Below are 23,311 nucleotides of genomic sequence, written 5' to 3'. Positions count from 1 at the left end.
CGCACTTGGTGCTGGGCAGGGCCCCATGCCCTTGAGCAACCCTGCAAGGCCAGGTGCTGGGAGGACACCCTTAATTTTCCCCACAGGGGAAAATACCTCTGGGCATCACCCTCTGGATGAGCAGGAGATGACTCTTCTCTTCCTGCCTCTGCCAGAGCTGACTGGTGGGTGCAACGCTCTTCCCCAAAAGCACGTCAGAGAGCAGTAACTCCTGGAAATGGGAGCATGTACAATGTATGCACTCCAACTACCCCCTCTCAGGGCCTCTACGCATTGCAATCCCTTGCTACAATCCTGATGCTCTTCTCTGCATTCTGTCTCCTGCCCACGGTTTCTTCTCAGAACATCACTTTCATGGTCCCGGCGTGCAAGAGCAGCTTGCGTGGGACAGCATCTCTGTCTTTCCCCCCCAGGCCTTTGAAGCACACCCTACCTCTGCCTTCCTGCCGTGAGCTTTACATTTTTCCTTAGGCACAAAACTCCCATCCCAGGCAGCAGAGTGTGTCGGGGCTGAGTGCCTTCTCTGGCAGCAGCGCAAGGTGTCCTCTCCCTCATATTGTGTAGAGTGGCTGGGGTCACCCTTGGTGGGTGGAGCTGGGCAGCATGGCCTTGCTTTACAGCCTGTCTCCCTCTACAAACCCTCTGCAAGGGAAGGAGACCCACTGTGAATTTTCTCCCACTTCTTCCCACCGGAGGCTGCAAAAGGGAAGATGTTGTTTCTTCTGCCTCTCCACTGTTGGCTTTAATCCCTAGGAAAAATGGAGGGCAGCTGGGCATCTCAGCATTGTAGTCTGAGAATAAACACTTTACTGATTTCACAGGGCATAAGACCAGGAGTGCTTTAAATCAGGGGCAAGACCAAAGGGCTTATTGCTAAACTAATTAGGCTGCTAGTGTGGAGCACTCAAGGAAAGCAAACAGTGCAGTCTCCACCTATTATCAGCAAGGTATTTCTGTGTCTGAATGAAGGTGTCAGATGAGAGACTTCTGGCCAGAAAAGCAGCTCACAAGGAATGTGCATTTCAGAAGGGGAGTCCGTGGCCAATGCTATGGCACTGCACAGCCCCAGCACCACTCGTCTTGCCAGCAGCTCCGTTTCCAGAAACGCTGCAGCACTGAAAGGAGGAGGGAAGTCTCCAGGGATTTCACGGAGCTGAATGGAAAACAAATACAAAAACTCAACCAACCAAAGAGAATTTGCTCAACCCCTCACACGTGGCAGCGAACAGGGGAACAACTGCACAGAAAGCAGGTGCCTAAAGCCTGTCTGTCGCACGTGATCCCAGCTAACTTTATGCTAGAGACAGGGCAAACTTAAGGTGGAATTACGGGGGATTTCTCCAAACTGTCCATGGAGGGGCCTGCTCTCAGCGGCTTCTGCTGCCTGAGCCAACTCTGTTCCTGCTGTTAACTCCCCACTTCAGCGTGGCTCTTGCGTATGCGCAGCGTGGCCAGGGAGTTAGCTGGGGGCCACAGCATGGGCTGGGTTTTCCCTGTAGTACTTCCAGTCAGCATTTTGGCCTTTTATACACTCCAGTCACAGGGCTCCAGTTCAGGCTTGTGACTTTCCAGTTCAAATGCAGCTCGGCTTGGATTCACCCGGAGTCATACAGGATGCTGAAATGCCACATGAATGCTCAGAAATGGGTGTGGGGGGAGATGTGGGGCAAAGGATGGTGTCAGGAGTCAGGATGCTGTTTCTATAACGGCGAGCACGCTCTAAGGAACTTCCAGCAGCCTCCTGCCAGGCAGCATGTTTCCTCCTGCTACCTAACCGTAAATTCCTGTGGTGTTTCGTAAGCTGCCCTGTGCAGCCCTTGCTAACGTTATCTGCAGATAGGCATCTCACAGGCTAGTCGTGGCTGAAGCAACAAGTAGCACGCTGCGTTTATGTAGCAGCTCCGAGTGAAGTTTTACAAGTGGGATTGTGAAGCTGCATGTCATTAATGTCACTGGAGGGAAACTGAGGCACAGAGGCCTGAGGACCCTGCTAAGGACAAGCCAAAGCTACAAGCAGCACCAGTCATACAGACCCACAAATTACTCCTGGGGGGCATGTGCTCCCCCCTTGACCTCCCTGCAAAGACCCTCGGGGCAGTGGTAACCAGGCGCTTTTAAGGGACATAGCAAAGGGGGAAAGCAGGCATTAGGGACTAGCTGGGAAAGTAGCCTCCTTTCTTGATGGCTCTACTAAGCCCTGCCCGGCGTCCTCCTCCACTAACAAAGCTGGAGTCTTTTGTAGCTGAAATGGAACCAGCGAGATCATACTGCTTTTCAAAAGCTGCAGCCTGAATTCTCACATCTAGTAGTGCCCCATGCAAACAACCTTTACTTTCAGGCAGTTTTAAATGCTGGCATAGAATATAACAAACCCTTGGGATTCATTTGAGTGCGAGCAGTGATGATTTGTACCCAGGGGCTCCCGCCAGTCCTGGCTCCTTGCAGGTGTGGGGCCGGGCTGGGAGGATGCGTACCCATATAGTCTCAGCGGCAGTCACTTTGGAGCAGTTACATGAGGACTCCAACCCGGATTTTAGACAGGGATCACTTAACAAAAAGCAGGCACCTCGCTGCAGGCACAGAGCCACACTCGGGCTCCTGGGACGAGAGCCAACATACACTGCATAGCAGCTAGAAGAGCTTACAGTAAGGATTTCTAGGATCACGCAGAACCAAGCAATCACTATCTTTCAAAATCATACACATCCTGCCTGCAAAGAACAACATCGACGGAGATCTCCCGCTGCCCACTTTAAACGGCTGGGAAAGCTCCAGCCCCCAGCAGCCGCAGCTGGTGCCGCCGCTCTCCCTGGTGCCGCCGCTCTCCCCCCATCATGTGATGGTCCTGCCCAGCGATTTAAGCTGCGGGAGCGCAGCGCTGAGTCACGCTGGGCTGCGGAGCGGGGCGCGGGGTGGCCTGCCCGGTGCGACTGGTGCCGGCAGCATGCAGCAAGTGAGTGCCTTCCTCAAGCTGGATGGGTGCCCTAAGCAGGACTAGGTTTGGTTGCCTGTGGGTTTTGGGCTTGGTGCCAGAGGTAGGAGGAGAAAAGGATTAGCTGAGAGGAAACGCTGGGGTGATATATGGCGGTGGGAGGAATAGTTAGGGCTGGCCAGCCGTTTTTCTGCTTCTCTAGCATGTTATCTGAGTGGGGAAGCTGTTCTAATGCATGTTTATATCCTCGAGTACTCTAAATGTTTGGGACTGTTTGCAACTCTACAGTTTGAATACCTTTTCTTCCTTAAACTTCTTATTTTCCTTCTGGAAGAATACCTTTTGGGTACAGGATTGGGCTGACTCTTAATGCAACAGCAGAGGAAAGGAGGGCGGCAGTGTATTCTGACCGATCGCTGCTCCCCTAACCTTCCTTTCCTCGAAAGCCCCCCCGGGCGCTGAGGCTGTGCTAGAAATAGAGCCAGAAGGCAGCGCCAGTGCCGTGACGATAAGCAGCTCAGTGACTGGGGGAAACCTGGCTGTAGCAGCCTGTGTGCGGGCTGAGCAGGAATGAGGGAAGCACTGCTGGGGCTGGGTGGCTGCCCTAGAGGGGTACTGGGCTCTAGAGCAGCGATCAGCTGCTGGGCATGGGCCTGTGCCAGCCAGGCAAGGAGGACAAGCCCAAGTATGCAGTACACCTAATTTGAAATTAGTCTCCCTGCCTTATCTGGCTTGTGGTTAAGTGGAGCTCAGCATCACTGCGCTCGGGCCTGGATCATAGGCACCAAAGCATGATATGAGTTACGTCTGGTCTCGCTGAACGGCATCTTCCTCTTAGCTGAGGGAAGCTGGTGATGCTAAGTTCTACTCCGGGTGTATGCGGCTGGGGGAGCGCATAACCTAGCTCAAGGATCAAGCCCTCTTCTTGGCAGTGGGAGCTTCCCAGGGCGGTGTTTGTTCTGCTTTACTGGGCTGCAGCCAGTAGTGAGCTCTGCTGACCCTTCTGTCTCTCTATGTAGGCTGCTTTAAGTCAAGACAAACTTTTTTTGGTGGCTCCTGTTGCTTGCAGACCTGCCTAGGGATGAGGGACAGATCTAGTGTTAGAAAAGCTCTGTAACTAATGTTAACCTTATGCTAATGGCCCTGGCCACTGCTGACTTGAAGGTGCAGGCTTGCTTGTGAGAATGTTTTCTGTTGCAGCTGGTACATCAGTGCCCTTACCCTACTCTTGTTACGCTGGCTTGAATCACCTCCTTGTCAGCTTATATTGCTTAGTGGGGTGGGAGGCCCCGAGGAGGTGGTGGCTGTGAGCTGGGATTCCCTGGCAGAGGGCTTAGGCAGGCAGCTGGCCTAACTCAACCCTTCCTCTAGCATGAAACCGCAGATGCATTTGGGTCTGCCTGAGCTAGTTTGTGCCTTGGCCCAAGCAGGGCTGGTAGGCTTGCCTTGGGACAGGCTAACTCCTGTGGTTTGGCCCTGCAGGGGCTCGTCGTTACTCAGCTGGATGTCCAGCCTGGTGAGTGCATCAAGGTCAAAGGGAAGATCCTGTCTGATGCCAAAGGGTGAGTGAGGAGATGGTGAATGGATTGATTGGCACTGGGAGAAGCCTGGGCTCCTGCTGTGTCCAGCTTGTCAGCACCAGGTAGCTGGAGCTGCTGCGCAGGCCCCTCCTTTGCACTGCCTGCCTGTTTCCCTAGGTTTGCTGTGAACGTAGGGAAGGACAGCAGCACCCTCATGCTGCATTTCAACCCTCGCTTCGACTGCCGTGGGGACGTCAACACCATTGTGTGCAATTCGAAGGAGGATGGCATGTGGGGTGAGGAGGACAGGAAGGCTGACTTTCCCTTCCAGCACGGTGACAAGATCGAGGTGAGGACCCAGGGGTGTGTGCAAGGCCCTGGCACAGACCACTAATCGGCGAAGGGCACAGATTTTTAATGCTGCCTTGAACCTCTGTGGTGGAGAAGGAGCAGGCATGGAAAGGGGACTAAGCAACAGGGGAAGAGTCTTGCAGCTAAAGCCAACCTGCTGTCTCGACTTGGTCTGCTAAAATCAATGCCCAATAGCTCAGATGTGTTAAGTGCTCCACTCTGGCTTGGCTTTGCAAGCCACGCAAGTAAAAGCAATTAAAACCCTGACCTGAGATTCAGACTGGGTCTGTCTCATGCCTTCATTGCAGAAGCTTGGAGCTGACCTTGGGGCAGAGCAAACAAGCTTCCTCCCCTGCATGCCTCTGGGCAGGGAGGAGGCTGAGCTAGTGAACGTGGCCTTGATACCAGTGGCCGCCTCGTCTGTCCTGAATCTGACTGGAGGGAGTGGGGAATGAGGGAGGCTTGTGAGCTGTGATATGTTAGCCTTCCTTCTTGTGTCTCTCTACAGATGTGCATCTCCTTCAATGAAGCAGAGGCAACAGTGAAGCTACCCGAGGCAGAGTTCCAGTTCCCAAATCGGCTGGGCATGGAGAAAATTGAATACTTGGCTGTGGAGGGTGACTTTAAAGTCAAAGCCATTAAGTTCGGTGAACAGCTATAGCTTGGTTTTTGTTTTCTTTTCTCCCCCCTGCTTAGTGAAATAAACCCAAATTTGCAATGGCTGCTGCTTCTGCTGTTTTCTGCTCTAATCTGCTTGCTCCTGTGTGCGCTACAGGGGTGTGCAGTGGGAAGGGGTATATATATCCATCTACATGCCTACTTACGCTGTGGCCTTGCAGCTGGTACGGAGTTAGACCACATGCCAGGCAAAGCATGATTCACTGAATAGAGCTACCTTGGCAGTATTTGCTCCATTGACCCTGTTTGGTGCAGCAAGTGGTCCCTGGCTGTTTGGTTTCTAAACTCCGGGAGCCCTAGCCAGGAAGCTCAAACAAGTGTATGCTGGTCATGCTTTGTGAAGTGGTGCTCACGTCTCCTTGCTGGGGATGGGGGGGCTGTCAGGGAACAGGGCATAGCTTGTACTCTTGTAAAGAGCTTTGTATTCCAAGAACATGCTCAGCAGTTGGGTGCATTGTGGGCTGGCACTAGTGTATGGAAGGAGTAGAGCAGGCAAGTCAGGCTGACTGAAAAGGCATGGAGTGTAAGGTGAAGTGTGACAGAGAGCTTAGGAGTGAGGTGGTGAGAAGATCCAGGCTCTCTGTGCTGCTTCATGCACTGAGGTCTTGACACTGTCAGAGACCCTTTATGATGTACTGTGAAGTCAGTGGCTTAGCATCATGGCAGGTATGGGTGACAAGCCATGTAGCAGCCTGTGGGTCAGTGTCTGTAAAACTGGGCTGCTAAGCTCCAGATGCAGTCGGAGGGCTGTATTAAACAGGGTTACTTGAGGTATTAAAGACTGAGGGTACCAAGCACAACTAGTTGTAGTTAGGCAGACCAAAGAAAAAGAGCTCAGTAAACAGTCTCTTCTGCCTACAACTTCTTTGCTCTGCTCGTGCAATGCCTTGGAGTGTGTCTGCTGCTGCTCCCCAGCTGCCTGTTAGCCATGCCTACCCAAGACAGGGCTAGAGTTGGGACTGCTGCAGCATTTGAGGACCTGGTGAAAGGTAAAGAAGTCCTGCATGCTGTGGAGAGCGGGGAGCCTGGGCATGCTACGCAGGTTTGGGGGCTGGAAATGTGACTGCTGAAGCTACAACTGCACTGTGCAGCTTGGCTAGTAACTGGCTGTGCTGGTGAGGTCTTCCTTAGCCAAATACTGCTGAAGTGCTGGAATTTGACTCTTGTTGGCTCGTCTGTCTCGGAAGGGCTGCTCGAGACTAGGGCTGCATTTGTTGCTCCTCTGAACAGCTGAGCAGTTGGGCCAGCTGCTTGGCTGGGGCAATACCGCTCTGTAGAGTATTTCAGCCATTTGAAGACTTTTTGTGGAGTGGCTGACAGGCTGCAAGCCTGTTGCCTTCATGTCAGCACAATTGCTGCATGGCAGTAACGCTGTCCAGATCTGTACTGCGGCAGCTGCCCCTGAGTTGGGCATCGCTGTGAGTGATGGGGGAATTTGCTTTAGAGGGTGGACCCACCTGCTTTACTGATGTCCTTCTTTCTCTGCTGTCTGATAACTCTTTTTATGGAGGCCTCCTTGGAGCTCTGCTGGAAAAGCATGAGATGTAGCTGTGTCTCGCCAGTCACCCTGTGGGCACAGAGATGGTGACAGTGGATAGACAGGGCTCTGCCTCTTTGGTCTCCAGAGCTGATGCAATTAATGACAGCAAGGGACCTGGTGTGCAAATAAGCAGGAGGCTTTCTGGGCACCTCTCCCTCTGGGGAGGTGTGTGTTTGGGGAATGCACCAAAAGGCTCTGTTGCAGCGTCAAAGTTCAGCAAAAGTTTCCACTGTGCACCTGCTGGGATGGTGGGGGAACAGATTGCTGTGAGGAATACCTCATCTGACACTGACAGGGGCACAGATGACGGTGCTTGTAATTCCTATGCTGCATATACTGCATTATTTACAGGGTAGGGTATTATTTTTTAGAGGATAGGATGTGCTTGCTAGGCAAAGGATGAGACAAGTCTTGCTGATGCATTGCCTTGTCAGGTAAGCCTTGAGGTTTTTTTTTTGAAGGCTATTTGTATTTGGGGTGGGGGGGGTGGGGAAGAAAAGAGGATGGCTTTTGTCTTGTTTCCCCCTCTATCCCTGTGTTATCTGACTGAAGGTAACCTAAATGATGAAGTGTACAAGCACTTAAAAAGTACAAGGCCCTTATGTTGCAAAGGCACAGGGGAGCTTACAGCTGGTCCCTCTGCTGTCTCTTGTTCCTGGCTGCCCTGACTAGATGAGGTGGCTGTCTGTCAGTGCTGACAAGAGTAAAGCTCATTTTTGCCTGTTAAGCTGGCAGTCCTGATTTCTAAGTGGGTTAGCCACAAGTGTTTGTGACTGCTATGTTCAGGGTACAAACAGTATCTTCATGGGGGCCGCCCCCTTCTTGTACTTTCCACAACAGTTAATTAGGCTTATCCTGCTTTCTAACACTGGCAGTTACCACTGAAGAGACCACAAAATAGGAGAAAGGGTAGGAAGGAAGCATGCCTTTGGCAGCGCTTCCTGCCTCTTGAGTTTTGTTCTCCCAAGTCCCAGAGCTATAAATACTCCTGTTCTTATAAGTGACACAGGTAAACAGGCAGAGTAAATGCAGAGTGCCCTGGCTGGCTACTAGAGTCACGATAAGGCTTCTCTTCTGCTAGAGTGATCAGGAAAGCAAGAATACTATGCCCTGCTGCAGGCAGAGGGTCACAGTGAATAGAAAAGCAGGGCCTGTCGCTGCCAAGTATCCTCTGCTGGAAGTACAAGGTGAACTTGGCTTGTAGGTGTCTCTGGGAGGACCCTGAGCCCTGTTTGCTTTGGGGAGGACCAGAAAGCAACACAGAATGGCCTAAGGGTGTGGGTTTTCTTTTTTTTTTATTTAAATCCTGCATTGTGTATAGTCAGTCTTGCAGTCCAGCAACGCATCCTGACAGGAGCCAAGAGCCTACAGGAAGAATCTGCCCATTATCTGCCTGAACACTGAGACTGAGGTGGAGGGGCAAACAACACAAATCCCTGTTGAGAGGGCTGCATTAGCTGAATGTTGCAAATTTGCTAATCTGTACTCAGCCTCCATCTCTGGTCATTCTCCAGGAATCAAAGTTGCACCACTTTATTTCCTTATAGCATCATGGCGAGGGAAAATTGGACTTTGAAAACTCTGCAAACCAGCTGTGAGACTTTGTGTTATAACATGGAGATTTAGGTTGGATATTGGGAAAAATTTCTTCAGAGTTGTCAAGCACTGGAACAAGCTGCCCAGGGAAGTGGTTGAGTCACCATCTCTGTAGATGCTTGAAAGGTGTGTAGACGTGGTGCTTAGGGATGCAGTTTAGTGGTGGACTTAGTAGTGTTAGGTTAACAGTTGGACTCGATGATCTTAATGGTCTTTTCCAACCTATATTATTCTATGAACACAAATTAAGTGATGTATGTTATCACCTCATGTCTAGGAAGAGGAGAAGAAATACCCAGTTGCAGAAGAGATTAGTTTGGAAACAGTAGATGTGACAGGAATTAAAATCTCATGCAGGACCTAAAAGAGCAGTGATGGCTAAGACAGACTAGCAGCTTTGTCTTCTCAGAAAATAACTTCTTCCTGAGCAGTTCACATTAACTTCACTTGACAGAAATAGGCCATTCAGCTGAGTCTGTAGCTACACAAGCATGCAACACTGACCAGCACAGCCTTAAAAGACAGTTGCAGGGTGCTGTGCACCCAGAAACTGTGTGTGGCATTAAGTATGTGCAGTGTGTGGAAAGAGAGTGCTGGGGTAAGCTGATGGGCGATCCAGGTTGTGGTAGGGCATGGGAAACCACCTGGGCCACATCCCACCGGAATTTACAAGCAAAATCATGCAAGACAATTTCTTCCAAACAGTAGACATAAGAAATTAACTGACATCTGTTGTACAAAATAAAAAAGTGACCACCAGCCAGCTCTGCAAGAGCACTCAGTGTGCTGACAGTCATGATCTTCCTCTGTCTCCTCAGCTCCTGCTCTGTTGGCCCCAGTTTCAACATTTACAAACCAAAGGGAACTTCTGTCACTCACTTTCAGAAAGTCAGCCTCAAACCGTAAGCTGCATTACCTGGTAACTGGTCCCCTGTTCTGGTACAAAGTACGAGAAACCTTAAATACACCATTCCCCTTTTCTGTAGTGTGATGGAGGTCTGAGCCAAAGGCTGGATGCTGCTGGTGTGGGACACCAGGCCCTTGGGTCAGGCAGGTACAGACATGGTGAGCTGTCTGTGTACAGGAGCAAAGGGATGAGGGCAAGTTGTGCCGTGTGATGGGGGGACACTGCTGGGCCTGCGCACCATGCTGAGACCTCCTGGGTACGTGCACCATGACATCCCCCATGCTCGGGCCCTCCCTCTGCGGCCACCCCTGTGGAAACCAAACCTGCAACGCGCCTGCTCTCCAACTAACTGGGGCATTTTTCCCCCTCAGCCCTGACCCAGCTGCTCCCCAGTGGGTGCAAGCAGGCAGGAACAGGCTGCAAAGCCTTCCCACACGAGAGAAAACAATGTATAAAAATATATATGTCCTCACCTTGTCTGAGCAGCCTTCAGGCTGAGGTGTGCGTCCTCCTGCAGTGCCTTGGGTGTGGGTTCCTGGCCGGCTGCCCCCGAGCCCTGCCGTCCCTCCTTAGCCCTGGTTACCCCACAGGTGCTAACTGTAAAAATGCTCCTGGAGGAGTGGGCAGCAAGCCCTGCTATCATTTGTGGCGATTTTGGAGAGGGATGGGTGCTGGGGGGTCCCCGTGTCCCCCCTGCTGCGCAGAGCTCCCTCCAGCAGCATGCAGTTGGGGTGGCTCTGCCTGGCCCCTTTGTGAGGTAAAATGGCGCCCGCCGCAAACCAGCTTGGAGAGCCAAGAGAAACTTCCACAGAAAGCCACTTTCTCCTCCAAAACCTCTCGCAACAGCTTCTCATTTCCAAATGCCATCCTTTCTAAGCTTGCCTGGATCCTTTTTTTAATCACAATCTTTTTTTAGCTCAGCAAAACCCCTGTGACACAACAAGCAGTGCAAAAGTGGGTCCCTCGTAAGCTGTTTCCTCAGTATCCAGTCACGCTTTCACCAGCTTTTATTCTCCCCAGCTGAATTATGCGTTTTGGGTATTTGTTTTGCATTTCAGTCCTCAAAATTCATTGAGTGCTAAAACAAACATGAAGAAAAAAAGTACTGCTGGCTTTTGTTTCATTTGAAGGCTATCTGCTCATAGAGCAACCCTAGCAGAGAGCTCAAGCTGCAAACCTGAGAAGAAAAAAGCTGCCTGGCTCACATGTACCATGTTTTCTTTATGGTATAGCAGAAAATGAGCCCCTTTTCCTAATCCCAAATCCCAATCCAGACAGAGCTGCGCTGACATCCCCCATAAACCCAGCCTGGCCGGCTCCATCTCTCCACCGTCTTGCAATGGGCAACAAGAAAGCAGATTTTTGCAAGGATTTTTAGCAGTAACACGGAGCAAGCTGCACAAAAGCCAGAGCTGCAGCTGGAGAGGTTGTGTTACTGTATGCACAGAAGCAACAGCATAAAATGCATGCGTAGAAGGGTTTGGTAAGCACTCTCCAGACTACCTGACACCATGAATTCAGCCAATTTCTGCAGTTTGTGTTGAGGAGGGACAGCAGAGCCTGGCAAAACCAGGCAGGAAAGGACCATCTTCTAGACTGAGATCACTCTGGCCACATAAATACATTCAGCTGCACAACACAAACAATGTAAACACTGGCTTGCTGTGGATGGTTGAATAAGGCATGGAGAAACGCAGGGACTGGATCTCTAAATATGCCCCTAGTTTGCTCATACCGATTTAAGGCATGGCATCTCCTAAGAAAAGCTCGCTCTGTTTCCCATTTTGCAAATGACAAGTCACTGTTCATGTTAATATTCAAGGTTTGTGAGAAGTGAGTATGAAATGCTATCCAGTTTGGTTTGTTTGCTTCTCTCAGTTGCCAGTCTAAATCATCATGACAGTGGCTGAGCTGCAGAGATGATGAATCAGGCCTGATGCATGAACTGTTTTGGTGCTCTGTGTTTGACTGATTTTATAGGTAACCTTCACAAAAGATCTTGTGTATAAACTTACAACCAACAGACCCTAGCATCTAAACGCTCTTCACTAGATTTAGTCTTGAGGAAAGCATCTGATGTGCGCTCCTTCTGACCATCAATTGCCCCAGGGCTCTGATAAAAAAAAGAAAATTGTAAGTCAGATGACCAGATTTTCATGGCTCTTGTATCACGTGGCATGGCATGGCAGAGCAGACTGTAGGCGCAGCATGTTGCTAAAAGCATGTGAGGACTTCCTGAGAGGTTTAAAAGACCTGCTTCAATATCCTGTGCAATAGAGAGCATCATGGTGCAAGTGCATGCCTCCATCTTTTTCTGTTCCTCTGTGCTGGGTCTGGTGCTGTAACTGCAGTGCAGTTTGATTACTTTCAAATCCCAGGAAAAGCACACCCCAGCTCTCTAGTGCCAAGGCTACTGCCTGAGCAGGAGGCTGTGGAATGATGGTTTATATCTACCTTTTTCCTGAGCGGTCCCTCAGAAACTGCCTGGAAATTGAAAATAATAATGTAAGGAATGCTGACTCAGGAAGAATGCTATGTTCCTAACTGCAATGTGCAAACAACGCAACATACCAGGCAATGAGACGCCTTGTTGCTTTTGTACAACTGGCTTTCACTTTAAACTGGCAATGTATGTCAAAAGTGTAAAACTGCTTTGTCCTTACTAGGATTTTTCCTCAAGCTAGTGAAGTGGAGCTGCGCCCTTCACCCTGTGCTAGGCACCGACTGTACCCAGCTGAACGGGCCAGGTGGCTGTCGCAGGATCCTTCAACAGTCAAAGGACTTCTCCGGAGACCGCTTTGGAGAAGGTGCTTGACTCAGGTGCTCTGAACTGACTCGGGGAGGAGTCTCATCCACTGTCATTTACTGAGGGAGGCCACACAGGCTGGCCGGCGAACTTGGCCAGTGCCGCTGTCCCCGTGGCAGGGTGGGAGGTCGGGTGTTCCATCCCAATATCCCAAACAGATGTTTCCATTATAAAAATAAGGCTCATTTTTAGCAAACATGCCCACCTGTTGAGAACTACTGTTTGTTGCAAGATGTGTTTTGAATAATTTGTTTTTAACTTGCTGTAATGTTTAGCCCCTGCTGCAGTTGCAAGGGGAAATACTCCAGGTCTGGGATGCAGAAGACACTGTGTTTTGGGGAAGGCGTAGCAATGCAAATCATACTCACTGTATCTAGAGCCTACTGGCTTTCTCCACTGTAGCCACATACCTACAGGTTCAGATCTAAAAATCTCATGTAGCCAGACCCAAAATTCAGATTTGTTTCAGTAAGTTTACAAGGACTAGACAATAAGTAAAATTCTGTCTATGGTATTCCTGTCCCAGGAAATCGTGTCATCACTCTGGGAGATGAGTTTCCATTATATTCTAGTTTTAAAAACACAACAGAAAAGCAAGGTGGGATAAGGAGCAATGAATAGGCTCCCTTTTTTGCCAAAGGCACTGAGAAATAAATCTACTGGCTTGGCCAATGTTTAATTATCTTTAAATACATGTCAAGATGTGCTTCTACCAAACTTAGCAAAGCTTGTAGTTACGAGAGCAATTTTTGAAAAGTAAGTTGTGCAAAGACGGTTTTCCTAATGATAAACTTACCAGCGCTTACAACAGAAATATGGGCTTTAACTCTTTTTCACCTGAAGATTTAATCTGTTATAAAAATGTAAGTAATTATTACTTGCCTCCTTAGCTGATGCTTGTGTGTACAGTGGGAGCACATGTAGGACTTTCATCATCAACCCCCAAACCTGCTGGACCGTAGAACCATGCCAAACATCTGAATTTCCTGTAAACCACCATGAACCCTTAAGCCCCAAATTTTTAGCTGGAAACCTGACAACAGAAACACACTATTTAGTAAAGCCTTATATACCACCACCAGAAGGCTGGCCGACTGCCCGCCACTTGGAAACACTTGACTTGCAGCGTAACGCCAGCACGCAGAGTGGCGATTGCTGTCAATCATGTGTCCTGTGTGGGCGAAGGCAGCTGGACCTTGCAGTGTGCGCAGCCCAAGGTGCTCCCCCTGAAGTCGCTGCTGGTCCCCGGAGCAAACAGGCAGACCTTGTTTGGATGGGAGGCTCTTCCTGAGAAGATTGCAGGATTTTCTTTTTCAGGAAAGAACTTCGTAAATGGAAAATGCACTTTGGGCTGGTCCCAAGCTGTTCGCAGAAGCCTGCCAGATTTGCCAAGTCTTTTTGATTTGTTTTGGTAAGTGTAGGATGGAAGGGTGGCTGTAAAAAAAATCTAAATGCAAACAACTTTTAAATATGACACACTGACGTACTGTGTAGGATTTTTTTTTTTTTTTGACAAAATATTTTGATTGGCTTGAAACAGCTCCCCCCACTGTTTTCCTGAAACTTCCCTCAAACAAATAATTGTTCCTGAGTGACCCCCAAAATACTTTTCGCTCCAGTTTTGTTTTGGTTCAGCTCTTAAGGCATAAAAGCCAGTTCTCTTGCTTAGGGTTCTCATGAAATGCTGTGTATGAGCCTGAACAACGTTCAAGCTCAGAAGTAATGAAAAGGCTATGTTTGCTGTCATCACAAGTAATTGGCTTGCTGCTTCAAAAAGCATTACAAAACCAGGTAGATTTTCTTTAGGGTATTGGAGAATTTATGCTTGCTATGACAGAAGGGCATTAGCATTTTCTTTAGTCTGCCAAGCTGCCCATGGAAGAGCTATGATATGAGTTATGAAATAAAAAAACAAAAGGGCTTTAAAACCAGCACTGAAAGTGACGAATGCTGTAATTATCAGTCACATGCTACAGTTGAAATTAAAAATGAATGGAATTAAAAACTACATGACTAAAATCTCTGATCTGGTCCTGGTGGCAAGATAGGATGGGATAAACAACGCAGCCCCCTGGAGAAAGGAGAAGCTCGAATTGCCACTGCAGCAGGAAATCTCTGCAAGGTTAGATGAGAGATGACCGGAATCCGGATCATCAGCTGCAGTGGTAATCTGTTCATGCAGGTTCCAGACATTTCATTTAAAAGGTGATGCACCTCATTAGAGAGGAAAGCACATTCCATACAAAAAAGGGAGTCTGCCCCAATCTGCTCTGCTGACTGCAAACTGACAGCAGTCCTCTAGGACCTGGTACATTGATATGGTTCAGCTGGGTAAATTTAGTTATTCCAGACTGCCCTGACTAGGAGATAATCCAATAGTCTTTATGGTAGGCTCTTGTCTATCTAACCAGGGCACACAACATTATCATTACATGTTCATGATTTCTGTAGATAGGAAGAGAATGTCGAATTTCAAGTTAATGCCTCTTATAGCTTGTAAAATAATTTCTCATGAAGTGGGTTCAGACAAATGAGGTATTGCTGTACGAAAAAAGTCCTAGTGTACATCATCCCTTCACAATAAATAATGTCATTAGAGATCCCTCTCACATCTCATGGAAATGCATTCAGGCTACAACAGTAACACAGATCACGAGTTAGATTATTCAAAACAAAGACAGACTCTCCCCATGCTCCCGCAGCGAGTCCAGACCCAAGTTCGTTACTTCATGTGAACTTGGACTCCTGCGATGCAGGTTCTCATAGAAGTGTGTTCAAACTCCAGAATCAGAGGATCACAAGATTCAGAAGAGGAAAGATTGTATTTTCCTGGTCAAAATCTCCTTCACGAGGCCACTTAATGGTATATTTAGCATGTGTTGAAACAGGTTGAAGCTTCTTCTGGTAGCCCTTTATTATCTTAAAAAACAACAACAACAACAGCCACAAAACCACAGAGAGATGTTCCAAGCTAATGCATGACTATCTTTGGGGTTCCCTCTTTTTGTTAAGGTTTTCACAAAATACAAAATTAAATGTCTTTTCTACATACAGAACAAAGTAGAATCAAGAAACTGATTAGAGTATGTACAAAAACTTACACGTTCTGTCTTGTTCTTTAAAAAATATAAATATCAATAGTGTTCAGTAGAATGGGTTGGTTTTATTTTTAAGGCTTCATTCTTTTAGATCCTTCATTATTTAATGAGGTGCCAGGTAGGCAGGAAATGGAGGGAAGAGAGGAGGTCATGTTTTTTATTAAAGGTAATGCGTTCAAGTCTCGTGAGACTCTTCCTCATCTCCGGCAGGAGGAGATTTCCCTCCACATTGATCTAAGTTTCCAGGAAGCAGAAGTGGAAGGAAAGGAGAATAAAACCTTTATTATTGCTATGTTTTTCCTTCATTAAAATCTTGTTTTAAACTTGTCTCTGTTCATTGTCTTTGTAGAGAACCATCTGCCACGTACTTGGATTAAATAGACTCGAGCAGAAGCACTGTATCCCAGGTCCACCTGGTAAAGGTTAGAGTGAGGAAGAGACTGCTGGAGGTGTTTTTCTACTGACCCCAACGGAGGTAGCAAGTGCTGCAGCTAGAGCAGCTGCTGCTGTTGCATCCCTGGGCGTGAAGTCTGTGGGGAGGCTTTCCATCAGGCACTTGAGCTGTTCCTGACCCAGTTTGATTTTATCGTCTAGTTCTCGCTGCTCTATGAGGAGCGCGGACTTCATCTTTACAAAGTGCTGGTAATCCTGGAGCTGCTCCTCAGAGAGGTAGTTGCCCAGGATCTCCAAGACCACCCGTTCTCGACGGTCAAGGTTTTCCTTCAGTTCCCGGGCATCTTCATGCTGGCCAGCCAGCAGTTTCCTCTTCTCGTTCAGCAAACTCTGCACACACCAGAGAGAGCACTTCAGTATCAGCAGCACCAATCTCACTCACCCCCCTCTCCATCCCCCTGACACCATGTTTGCCACCTCTGGGGGAGGTGGGATGGCTGCTAAGCTCCCAGACACACAATCAAAAGCCTCGGGGAGGAGCACGAATTCCTCATTACAGATTGAATGTGAATCCCACTGAATCAGACTCTGAATGTTCTAGTCAATGGGGGACAGAAAGTGCTCCAACAAAAAGTCAGTAAAACTTGCTTGAAAGCAACAACTACCAGGGAAATCTGGCTTTGTCTCTCACAACCACCCAAAGAATGTTAAAACACGGCTTCAACTGAGGCAAAAAGCAGAGGGTTGTTCCATGACACACAACAACATACAGCCTTTCCTCCAGCCGCGGGTCATAGACATGCTGTCCTGAACACAGCCATTCTGCTTTGAGACAAAAGCCGTGGGATCTGAGACATTTATACAAACTGGGACCAGGATTCCCAGGGACAGAACTGCATTTTCTAGTGCTTATACATAAGCACTAAGACATCTGCCTTCTTGTAAGCCTTTGGAGGTCCTAGCTTATACAAGCATGTTCTTGTGACTACTGCTGTCCCGCACCCTGAAAAAGGCCAAGACGCTATGGCTGTGCAGATACGTACCCGCTCTTCAGTGTTGGCATTTTCCCCGAGACTACTCAGAACGTTCTCTACACGGGCCAGGCGTCCCGAGAGGGAGAGCAAGAGGTTCACCACCTTATCCAAATCGCCGATGAACATCTTGTACTTGTCAAACTCGTTAGGTTTGCATAGCTTGCTGATCAACAGCTCCACCTCCTCTCCAAGAGCATTATTCATCTTAATGTCTGCAAGCAGGCCCTCCTTGGCTTCCTTCAGGACTTCCAGTTTGTGGGTCAAACTCCCGATGAGCTCAGCCTGTCAGAAGGGAAACACATTGCCACATTGGTCGTTACCATGATCACCCTGGTCATATGGATGACAACAACAAGAAGATACAGCTACAGTTCCTGAGGAGCGGGGTTAAGTCAGCAACAGCTGACAAAGAAGCATTAAGGAGGAAACAGAGAAAACTCCGAAATTCAACATGTAGGTGATAAACTGAATACCCCATCAGACTGCATGAAGATATATTTGTTCTACCATCAACGAACATTTATAAATGAGACATCTGATTTGGTGTACCATATTCAGATACCCGGCTACCTACATCTGAAAGATATAGGTTCTTTAAAGTCTCAGAGTGAAAAGGACTACAGCCACATCTCCTGAATGTTCCCCTCTCCCTGCCCCAGCCTGAAACGTCTCATTTAGATGTTATATTTTTTACGAAACAGCTGGCAGAAAAATGAATTTAAACTGCATTAGTGACATGACAGGAGGCTGAACTGGCACTTACTAGTTACATATGACTTAGCAAGAAAGAAGGAATTCCTACATATTTCCCCCTCCTATAGTACCCTGAAATTACTGATTGCTCCTTACTCAGCCACCTCAGTGTTGAGGTGCAAGCCTCAAATTCAGCTGTGACCAAAACTCGCTGCCTGTGCGGCACTGCCTCACACAGAGAGGCATCAAGTAAGCATTTACACCAAAGATGCTCTATATTTACATAGCGACTGAGCAAAGACATGAAGCGCACACGCCTATTTTGTGAAAATGCTGGCAACTGTTTCACTGTCGAAGCAAAGAGGCCTCCAGGGTTCAGTTACTCCAGAAACAGCAGTGCTGTGCATGTGCTGGAGATCCTAATTTCTGTTAGGATTTAGGGGAAAGACACATGCAACAGCAGAAGTCTGCGGCCTGGGGCATGAGATTCTTGCTTCCATTTACTTAGAACTGAAAGCACAGAAAGCAGGAAAAGCTCTTCATACAAGCGTTGGGTATATTCAGTCTCTTCAGTTTATGCACTGCTGAGGCACGATGACATGTACGTTAATCTACTCTGCACACAAACACTGCAGGATGAAATAGAAGTACACAAGGTGCCTGAAAATGTTCTCTCCATGTCTTCTTTCCACCAAAACTGATGGTCATTTCAAGTAGGAAGGCAGTCTACTTCAAAGGATCTTCAAACCCAGGTCAGGCTGGGGGTTGCTCTGAATTGGCCCTTATCCTGCCAGGGTGGGGTTTAAAAGGCTGGTTTCGCAGCCGGGAAGTTAACAGCACTGTTTAGCCAGACACCACTAGATGGTACACTTTGTGTGCATCCTCTGGAGCGTGTGGTTTTGTGGCTGCACTACAGTCTACTGCCAGCTTCCACATATTTGCAAAGGCTGAATAAAATGTGAGTAATATTCTCTTAAAACAAATGGCAGCTACCAGGCTTACGCTGGAATGACTGCTAAGTCATGCAGGTTGTTAGCAGGGTAGTTTAGGGGGAGAGGAGAGCAAAGGTGGTATTAAATCCCATCTGCTAGGATAAGGGACAACCAAAACTGCTTTGCTTGGATTGTCCCCTCAGTAGGACAGGTAGCACCCAGAGACAAGAACCAACACTTGCCCTTCCCTGTGGCTATGATGCTAATGCCACCTGCAAAATAAAGATCCGAGGTCCTCACCAGTTGATTGCTGGACCAGATCCTGAGGAGCAAAAGAAGGGATCCATTTTCAATGATTATGATGCCAGGGGGCAAAACTCTGTGACAGGACTCTATAGGCCATACACAAAGTCTGGCATTAACCTCGACAGGTTTTCAGGAGCACCGAGCTGCTCAGAACTGGCAGGTGTCCCTCCCTGTTCTGGGAGCTTTGCTCAAGGTGCGGACTTGCCCTCCAGCTGTAGCAGGAGGCTGCGGCACTGCTGGGAGTGACATACCTTTGTTCCGAAGGCATGGGAGCTGGACAGGGACTGTGAAATACTTGCTTTATGTTCATTAATCAGTGATGCTCCTGCGATCCTGCCTCGTGTTCATTAATCAGTGACTCTCCTGTGATCCCAAATGCCAACCTATATAGCTCCTTTGCATACTCACAGTGGAAATGAGTTTGGTTTATCCAAATGACCTCTCAGAGTAGTTGCCTTCTCAGATAACGCCTATGCAAATCTACTTTCACATAGACCATGAACAAACATGCCATGCAGATTTTGCCATCTGAGCCTAATCACTCCCATCTATTTCTGTTTTTCCATGCAAATGTAACCTTTGAGGCCTGGGACTTGTCCTCCGTGGCAGGCTCACATCTACTTGCAAGCCTGTCAGATGCTTGCAGCATGTCCATCGACTCCTTGGAGCAGCACCCTCTTCTTATTTAATCACTCCCTACCTTTCATCACGTTGGTATAAGCAGGCAGCTGGTTTTGAAGTGAACGGCACTCCAAGAATCAATTGAATGCTACAGACATGGCAGGGGCTGCGATTACCTTTGAAGCTGTGTGATCTACAGCCAGTGGCTTGGGCCAGATAATTAAAGAGCAGACAAAGCCATTAGGCAAATGCTTTCGATTAGCAACACATGCATGAGCAACACACGCATAATCTATCTGTGTAGACCTGCTACCCAGAAACCGTGTAGGAGCACAGAAATAAGATATGGCAGGCACAGCGAGTGTCTCTAACCCATTCCAGTGGCATGGCATGACAGCTCCTGAAGACTTGACGGGGTCCAACCTGCACCTCAAATGCTCCACAAAATAGGCCTAATCTAGTCTTAGTACTCGTAATTTGTGTTGATGGAGGTCCCATTCTAACTGTCATTGTATTAAAGCATGGTAGGGAGAAGATCTTGCTTAGCAGATAAAAGCTGAGAACAGAAACAGTAAGGCAATAAATATGAAAAAGAGGTGAGCTCTCCAAGTCAGGGCTGCAGGACAAATGGCATACTCACAAACATCACTCAGCCTCACATCTTCTCTCTGCTTTTTTTACACTTGGCATGAGTGTGGAGTTGTGCTAGAGACACACGAATTCTCTGCACTTTGACACAGAGGCTGAGCTTAGGAGCCTTCTTTTAAATCCGTGCCCGATTTCCATGCAGGGAGAATTAAGTAGTCTATTTACAGCATATGGGACTTGCACAAATATTTGTATTCTTCACTATGTTTAAACGCTGCTGTTGTACAAACAGCACAAAATACGGGCTGTGCTACTCTGTCCAGTGCAATGTAGGATGTTTTAAATTTACAGGCAGGCAGGCAGGCACAGCTGCTTTTGTAGTAGGTGTGTGAAAGGAGGCACAGACAGGCAAGTACCTGCCTCTGGCTCCTTGGGATTTATTTGTGAGCTTCGCAACATGACTGTAATTACCAGGTAACCAATGTGAGACAACCACAGGGTCAAATTAGAAGGCCCTGCAAAAGCCCTGGAAGACAGAGCACCTAAGCCTACAGCAAGAACTGCAGGGGCCATTCCTCAGTGAAATGTAGCCGCAACAAGAGCGGAAAATGTTTCCTCCTCACCTGCCCTGCTCTCCTCCCACCCAAGTCATCACCTCGAGGTTGTGGTGACTGAGCTGCTGAGGTGCATGTGGCTTTCAGCAGGTCAGTGAAAAAATGAAGCATGGAGGAAAAAGAGTAACCAATGTTTCTTTGGAGGCAGTGAGTGCAGACAGCAGGTAAAATGGATAAATTGGCTTCACTGAAGAGGAAAATCATTCAGTCTGGGTTACCCTAACAAAGTGTCACAGGTGGCCTAAATGCACCCAGCCCCCACGCAACTCGGGACTGCCAAAAGCTGACATCAAATGGAAATGCACTTTACTTCAGGGCTTATTATTATTTCAGGAATGTAACCATCAAATGGTGGTGTGTGCTGAATTTACCTTCTTCTCATTGATGTCCAGCTGTTCCTCATCATCACCTACTTCTTCCGGCAAGTCCTTGATTTTATTCAGCAGTTCTGCTTTGGGTGCTGAAACATTGTAATAAGCAGGACAGGTGACCAGGGTCACAGGAGCTTCCTTTTCTTCTCTCCTGCACCACAGTGAAGAAAAAGGAGGAGTTCAGTCTTGAGCCTGACTTTTTCCCATGCCTAGATCCATGGTTTTGCAGCACTCCCTCTTTGGTACCTTCCCAGTGTCAATGAACCGCGAAGGACATGACCGATTCCTGCCTTCAGAGGGTGCATGTCAGCTGCTTTCGTATCTCTCCCCTGTGCACAACAGCTGCTCTGTTTAAACGTTGACTGGTTAACAACTTTATACAGGATCAGATCCTTCCTGAAGGTAAATCAGCACAGCTCAGCTGGTGATGGCTAAACTGACCATCTTATCTGGCATGATGCATTACAACTTATTTCTATATGGTGCTCTAGCTGTCACTTCGGAATCTCTATCTTAAAAAAACCACACTGGAAGACTTGGGCTGATCTTTGCATCCCCCTGTAACAAGTAGGTGCCCTCATCCTGCCTTCCAAAATTTGGCCTCAGATTTCTGTTACTGTGCTTTGGACTGAATTGCTTCAGATTACAAAGGTTAAGACAGCAAAATCAAGTAACACCTTCAGAGATGGTTCATTTCAGCATCGTTTTCTACACAGCCCAGAGAGGTGAGCTCAAAGGCCACACATACAGCGGAGCTCAAGAGAAAGTGCATTCAGAAATGCCCTGCCCGTCCTCATGACTGGGAACCGAGGAACTCACTCTCTGCCAGCGTCCACCTACACAGATGCAGAAAAATTCAGCACAGGCTTGTCCTTAAAAGCAAGCAAGCAGCAAGTTCTGCTGTGACATTAGCCCACAACCCAAACAAGCAGTGCTTACGTGTCATCTTCGACTGCTGTCCTGATAGCTTTCTTCTGTGTCATCTTCCTTTTCATGTTGTTCTCCTTCAGCAAGCTGGTTCCACTGGGGAAAAGCCCTTCCATTAAGTCCATGGTTGTCTTCATTTTGGAATCTGGATCCAGGATATCAGCCAGAGACTTGTCTTTATGGACAATTTCTTTTGCTAGAGCCTCTGATTTAATATCCTCTGAAGTCTTTTTCTTTGTCTTCACTGGAGGTGCTGCACTGGGTATCCCAGAGTCCAGGCTGCCATCTTCTGACTCTCCAGTGATGACTGCTGGCTCTCTGTGGTTGCCTTCAGCTTGAGTTATGGGCTGTCCATCAGAGCTTTGAGGCCCTTCAGAAACAGCAGGTAACTGGTGCTGCTTATCCACAGCAGAAGGAGAGCTAGTTCTCTTTGATGCAGGTGGCGAGAAGGGCCAATTATTTTCACCGATACTGGTGCCCAAGCCCGTTATCTCCCTCTCAGCCAGGGCTTTAGGAAAGCTTTTGAAGCTGCTATGGACAGAAAAATTCCGTGAGATGAAGATAAACTTACCACACAGGACCATTGTGAACACATGGTGAAGGCCTAAGACAAGTAAGTTTTCCTTCTTTTTCACTTATTTTTGTCTCTTACTTCTCACTTCAACACGGAAACGCCCACAGTATAAAGCTACTGGTACCAGAAGCATATTGTCCCCTCAACCTCACACTGCTGTTTTGTCACTCCAACACAGAAGGAACTAGTGAGTGACAAGCCAGTTTCTTTTCTGCTCAAAGGCTGGGGACGTTGAGTCTCACCACCTGGAGTACCATCCTGAGCAGTCTACACCCATTTGTTCTTTTCACATTGGAAAAGCCAATCACTACCACAGCCCCGGCCAGATTCTTCCTGGATGGAAATCAGAGCAGCTCCCTGGGGGCGAAGGAAGCTGTGTCGAGTTAAACCAGCTGGGCACATAGCCCAAAGTCCTATCCTTCAGGAAAAATTCACTATACTGTGTTACTGTGACATATTTGTGTTGTCACTTCTTGGCAGATGGTCACTGTTTCATAACAGCATTACTTTGTGCCAGGTCTAAAATGTATTCTGGGAAACTCTGTTTGGAAAAACTGTCATGGATGTTCATAGTTCTCTCTCAAAAACCAGTAACTGGAAGAAGTCAGCAGCCATTTTAACTCTTCATGCTGCAGTGAGCAAGAAGCAACTCCACTGAAATTCATATGGTAACTGCAGGGAGAACAAGACCAGGATAGTTTCTCACCCATAACCCCTTCTGCATAGCTTACTGAGCACCTGTTAGTGCATCTGCTGATGGGCCGCAAAGCCTTTTGCCTTCTTGCTTTGTGCCCTGCCCTGACCACATCATTTGATAACGCTCTTGGCAG

General features: G+C 48.0%; 2 protein-coding genes across 15 annotated transcripts in view; one reads left to right on the top strand and one right to left on the bottom strand.

Annotated features, from left to right (window-relative positions):
• Positions 1-2,852: 2,852 nt before the first annotated feature.
• On the top strand, positions 2,853-15,863 carry LOC104330329 (16 kDa beta-galactoside-binding lectin). 13 transcript variants are annotated; one of them, XM_075420814.1, is made up of 7 exons: positions 2,853-2,953; positions 4,415-4,494; positions 4,630-4,801; positions 5,312-5,445; positions 12,191-12,331; positions 13,648-13,741; positions 15,778-15,863. In XM_075420814.1, exons 1-6 carry the CDS (start codon positions 2,945-2,947, stop codon positions 13,730-13,732), a joined length of 621 nt encoding a protein of 206 aa, XP_075276929.1. In that variant the 5' UTR covers positions 2,853-2,944; the 3' UTR covers positions 13,733-13,741; positions 15,778-15,863. The 13 variants fall into 13 exon arrangements, with proteins under 13 accessions (XP_075276929.1, XP_075276925.1, XP_075276932.1 ...); XM_075420810.1 differs by having other exon boundaries at positions 5,312-5,450; XM_075420817.1 differs by lacking the exon at positions 13,648-13,741 and having other exon boundaries at positions 15,778-15,862.
• Positions 15,852-23,311, bottom strand: part of SHROOM3 (shroom family member 3) — a 32,043-nt gene continuing 24,583 nt past the window's right edge. Inside the window, exons 6-9 of one of the 2 annotated variants that reach the window (XM_075420806.1) lie at positions 21,920-22,438; positions 20,981-21,131; positions 16,865-17,137; positions 15,852-16,211 (exon numbers count right to left, since the gene is read on the bottom strand). In XM_075420806.1, the coding sequence (XP_075276921.1) occupies positions 15,852-16,211; positions 16,865-17,137; positions 20,981-21,131; positions 21,920-22,438 (1,303 nt within the window). The remainder of the gene's footprint in view (positions 16,212-16,864; positions 17,138-20,980; positions 21,132-21,919; positions 22,439-23,311) is intronic. The other variant, XM_075420807.1, reaches the window with a different exon arrangement.

This window comes from Opisthocomus hoazin, chromosome 5 (assembly GCF_030867145.1).
Source record: "Opisthocomus hoazin isolate bOpiHoa1 chromosome 5, bOpiHoa1.hap1, whole genome shotgun sequence".
Classification (NCBI taxonomy): Eukaryota; Metazoa; Chordata; class Aves; order Opisthocomiformes; family Opisthocomidae; genus Opisthocomus; species Opisthocomus hoazin.
Note: the sequence above shows the minus strand (reverse complement) of the source record. Positions and strands in the feature narration are given on the sequence as shown.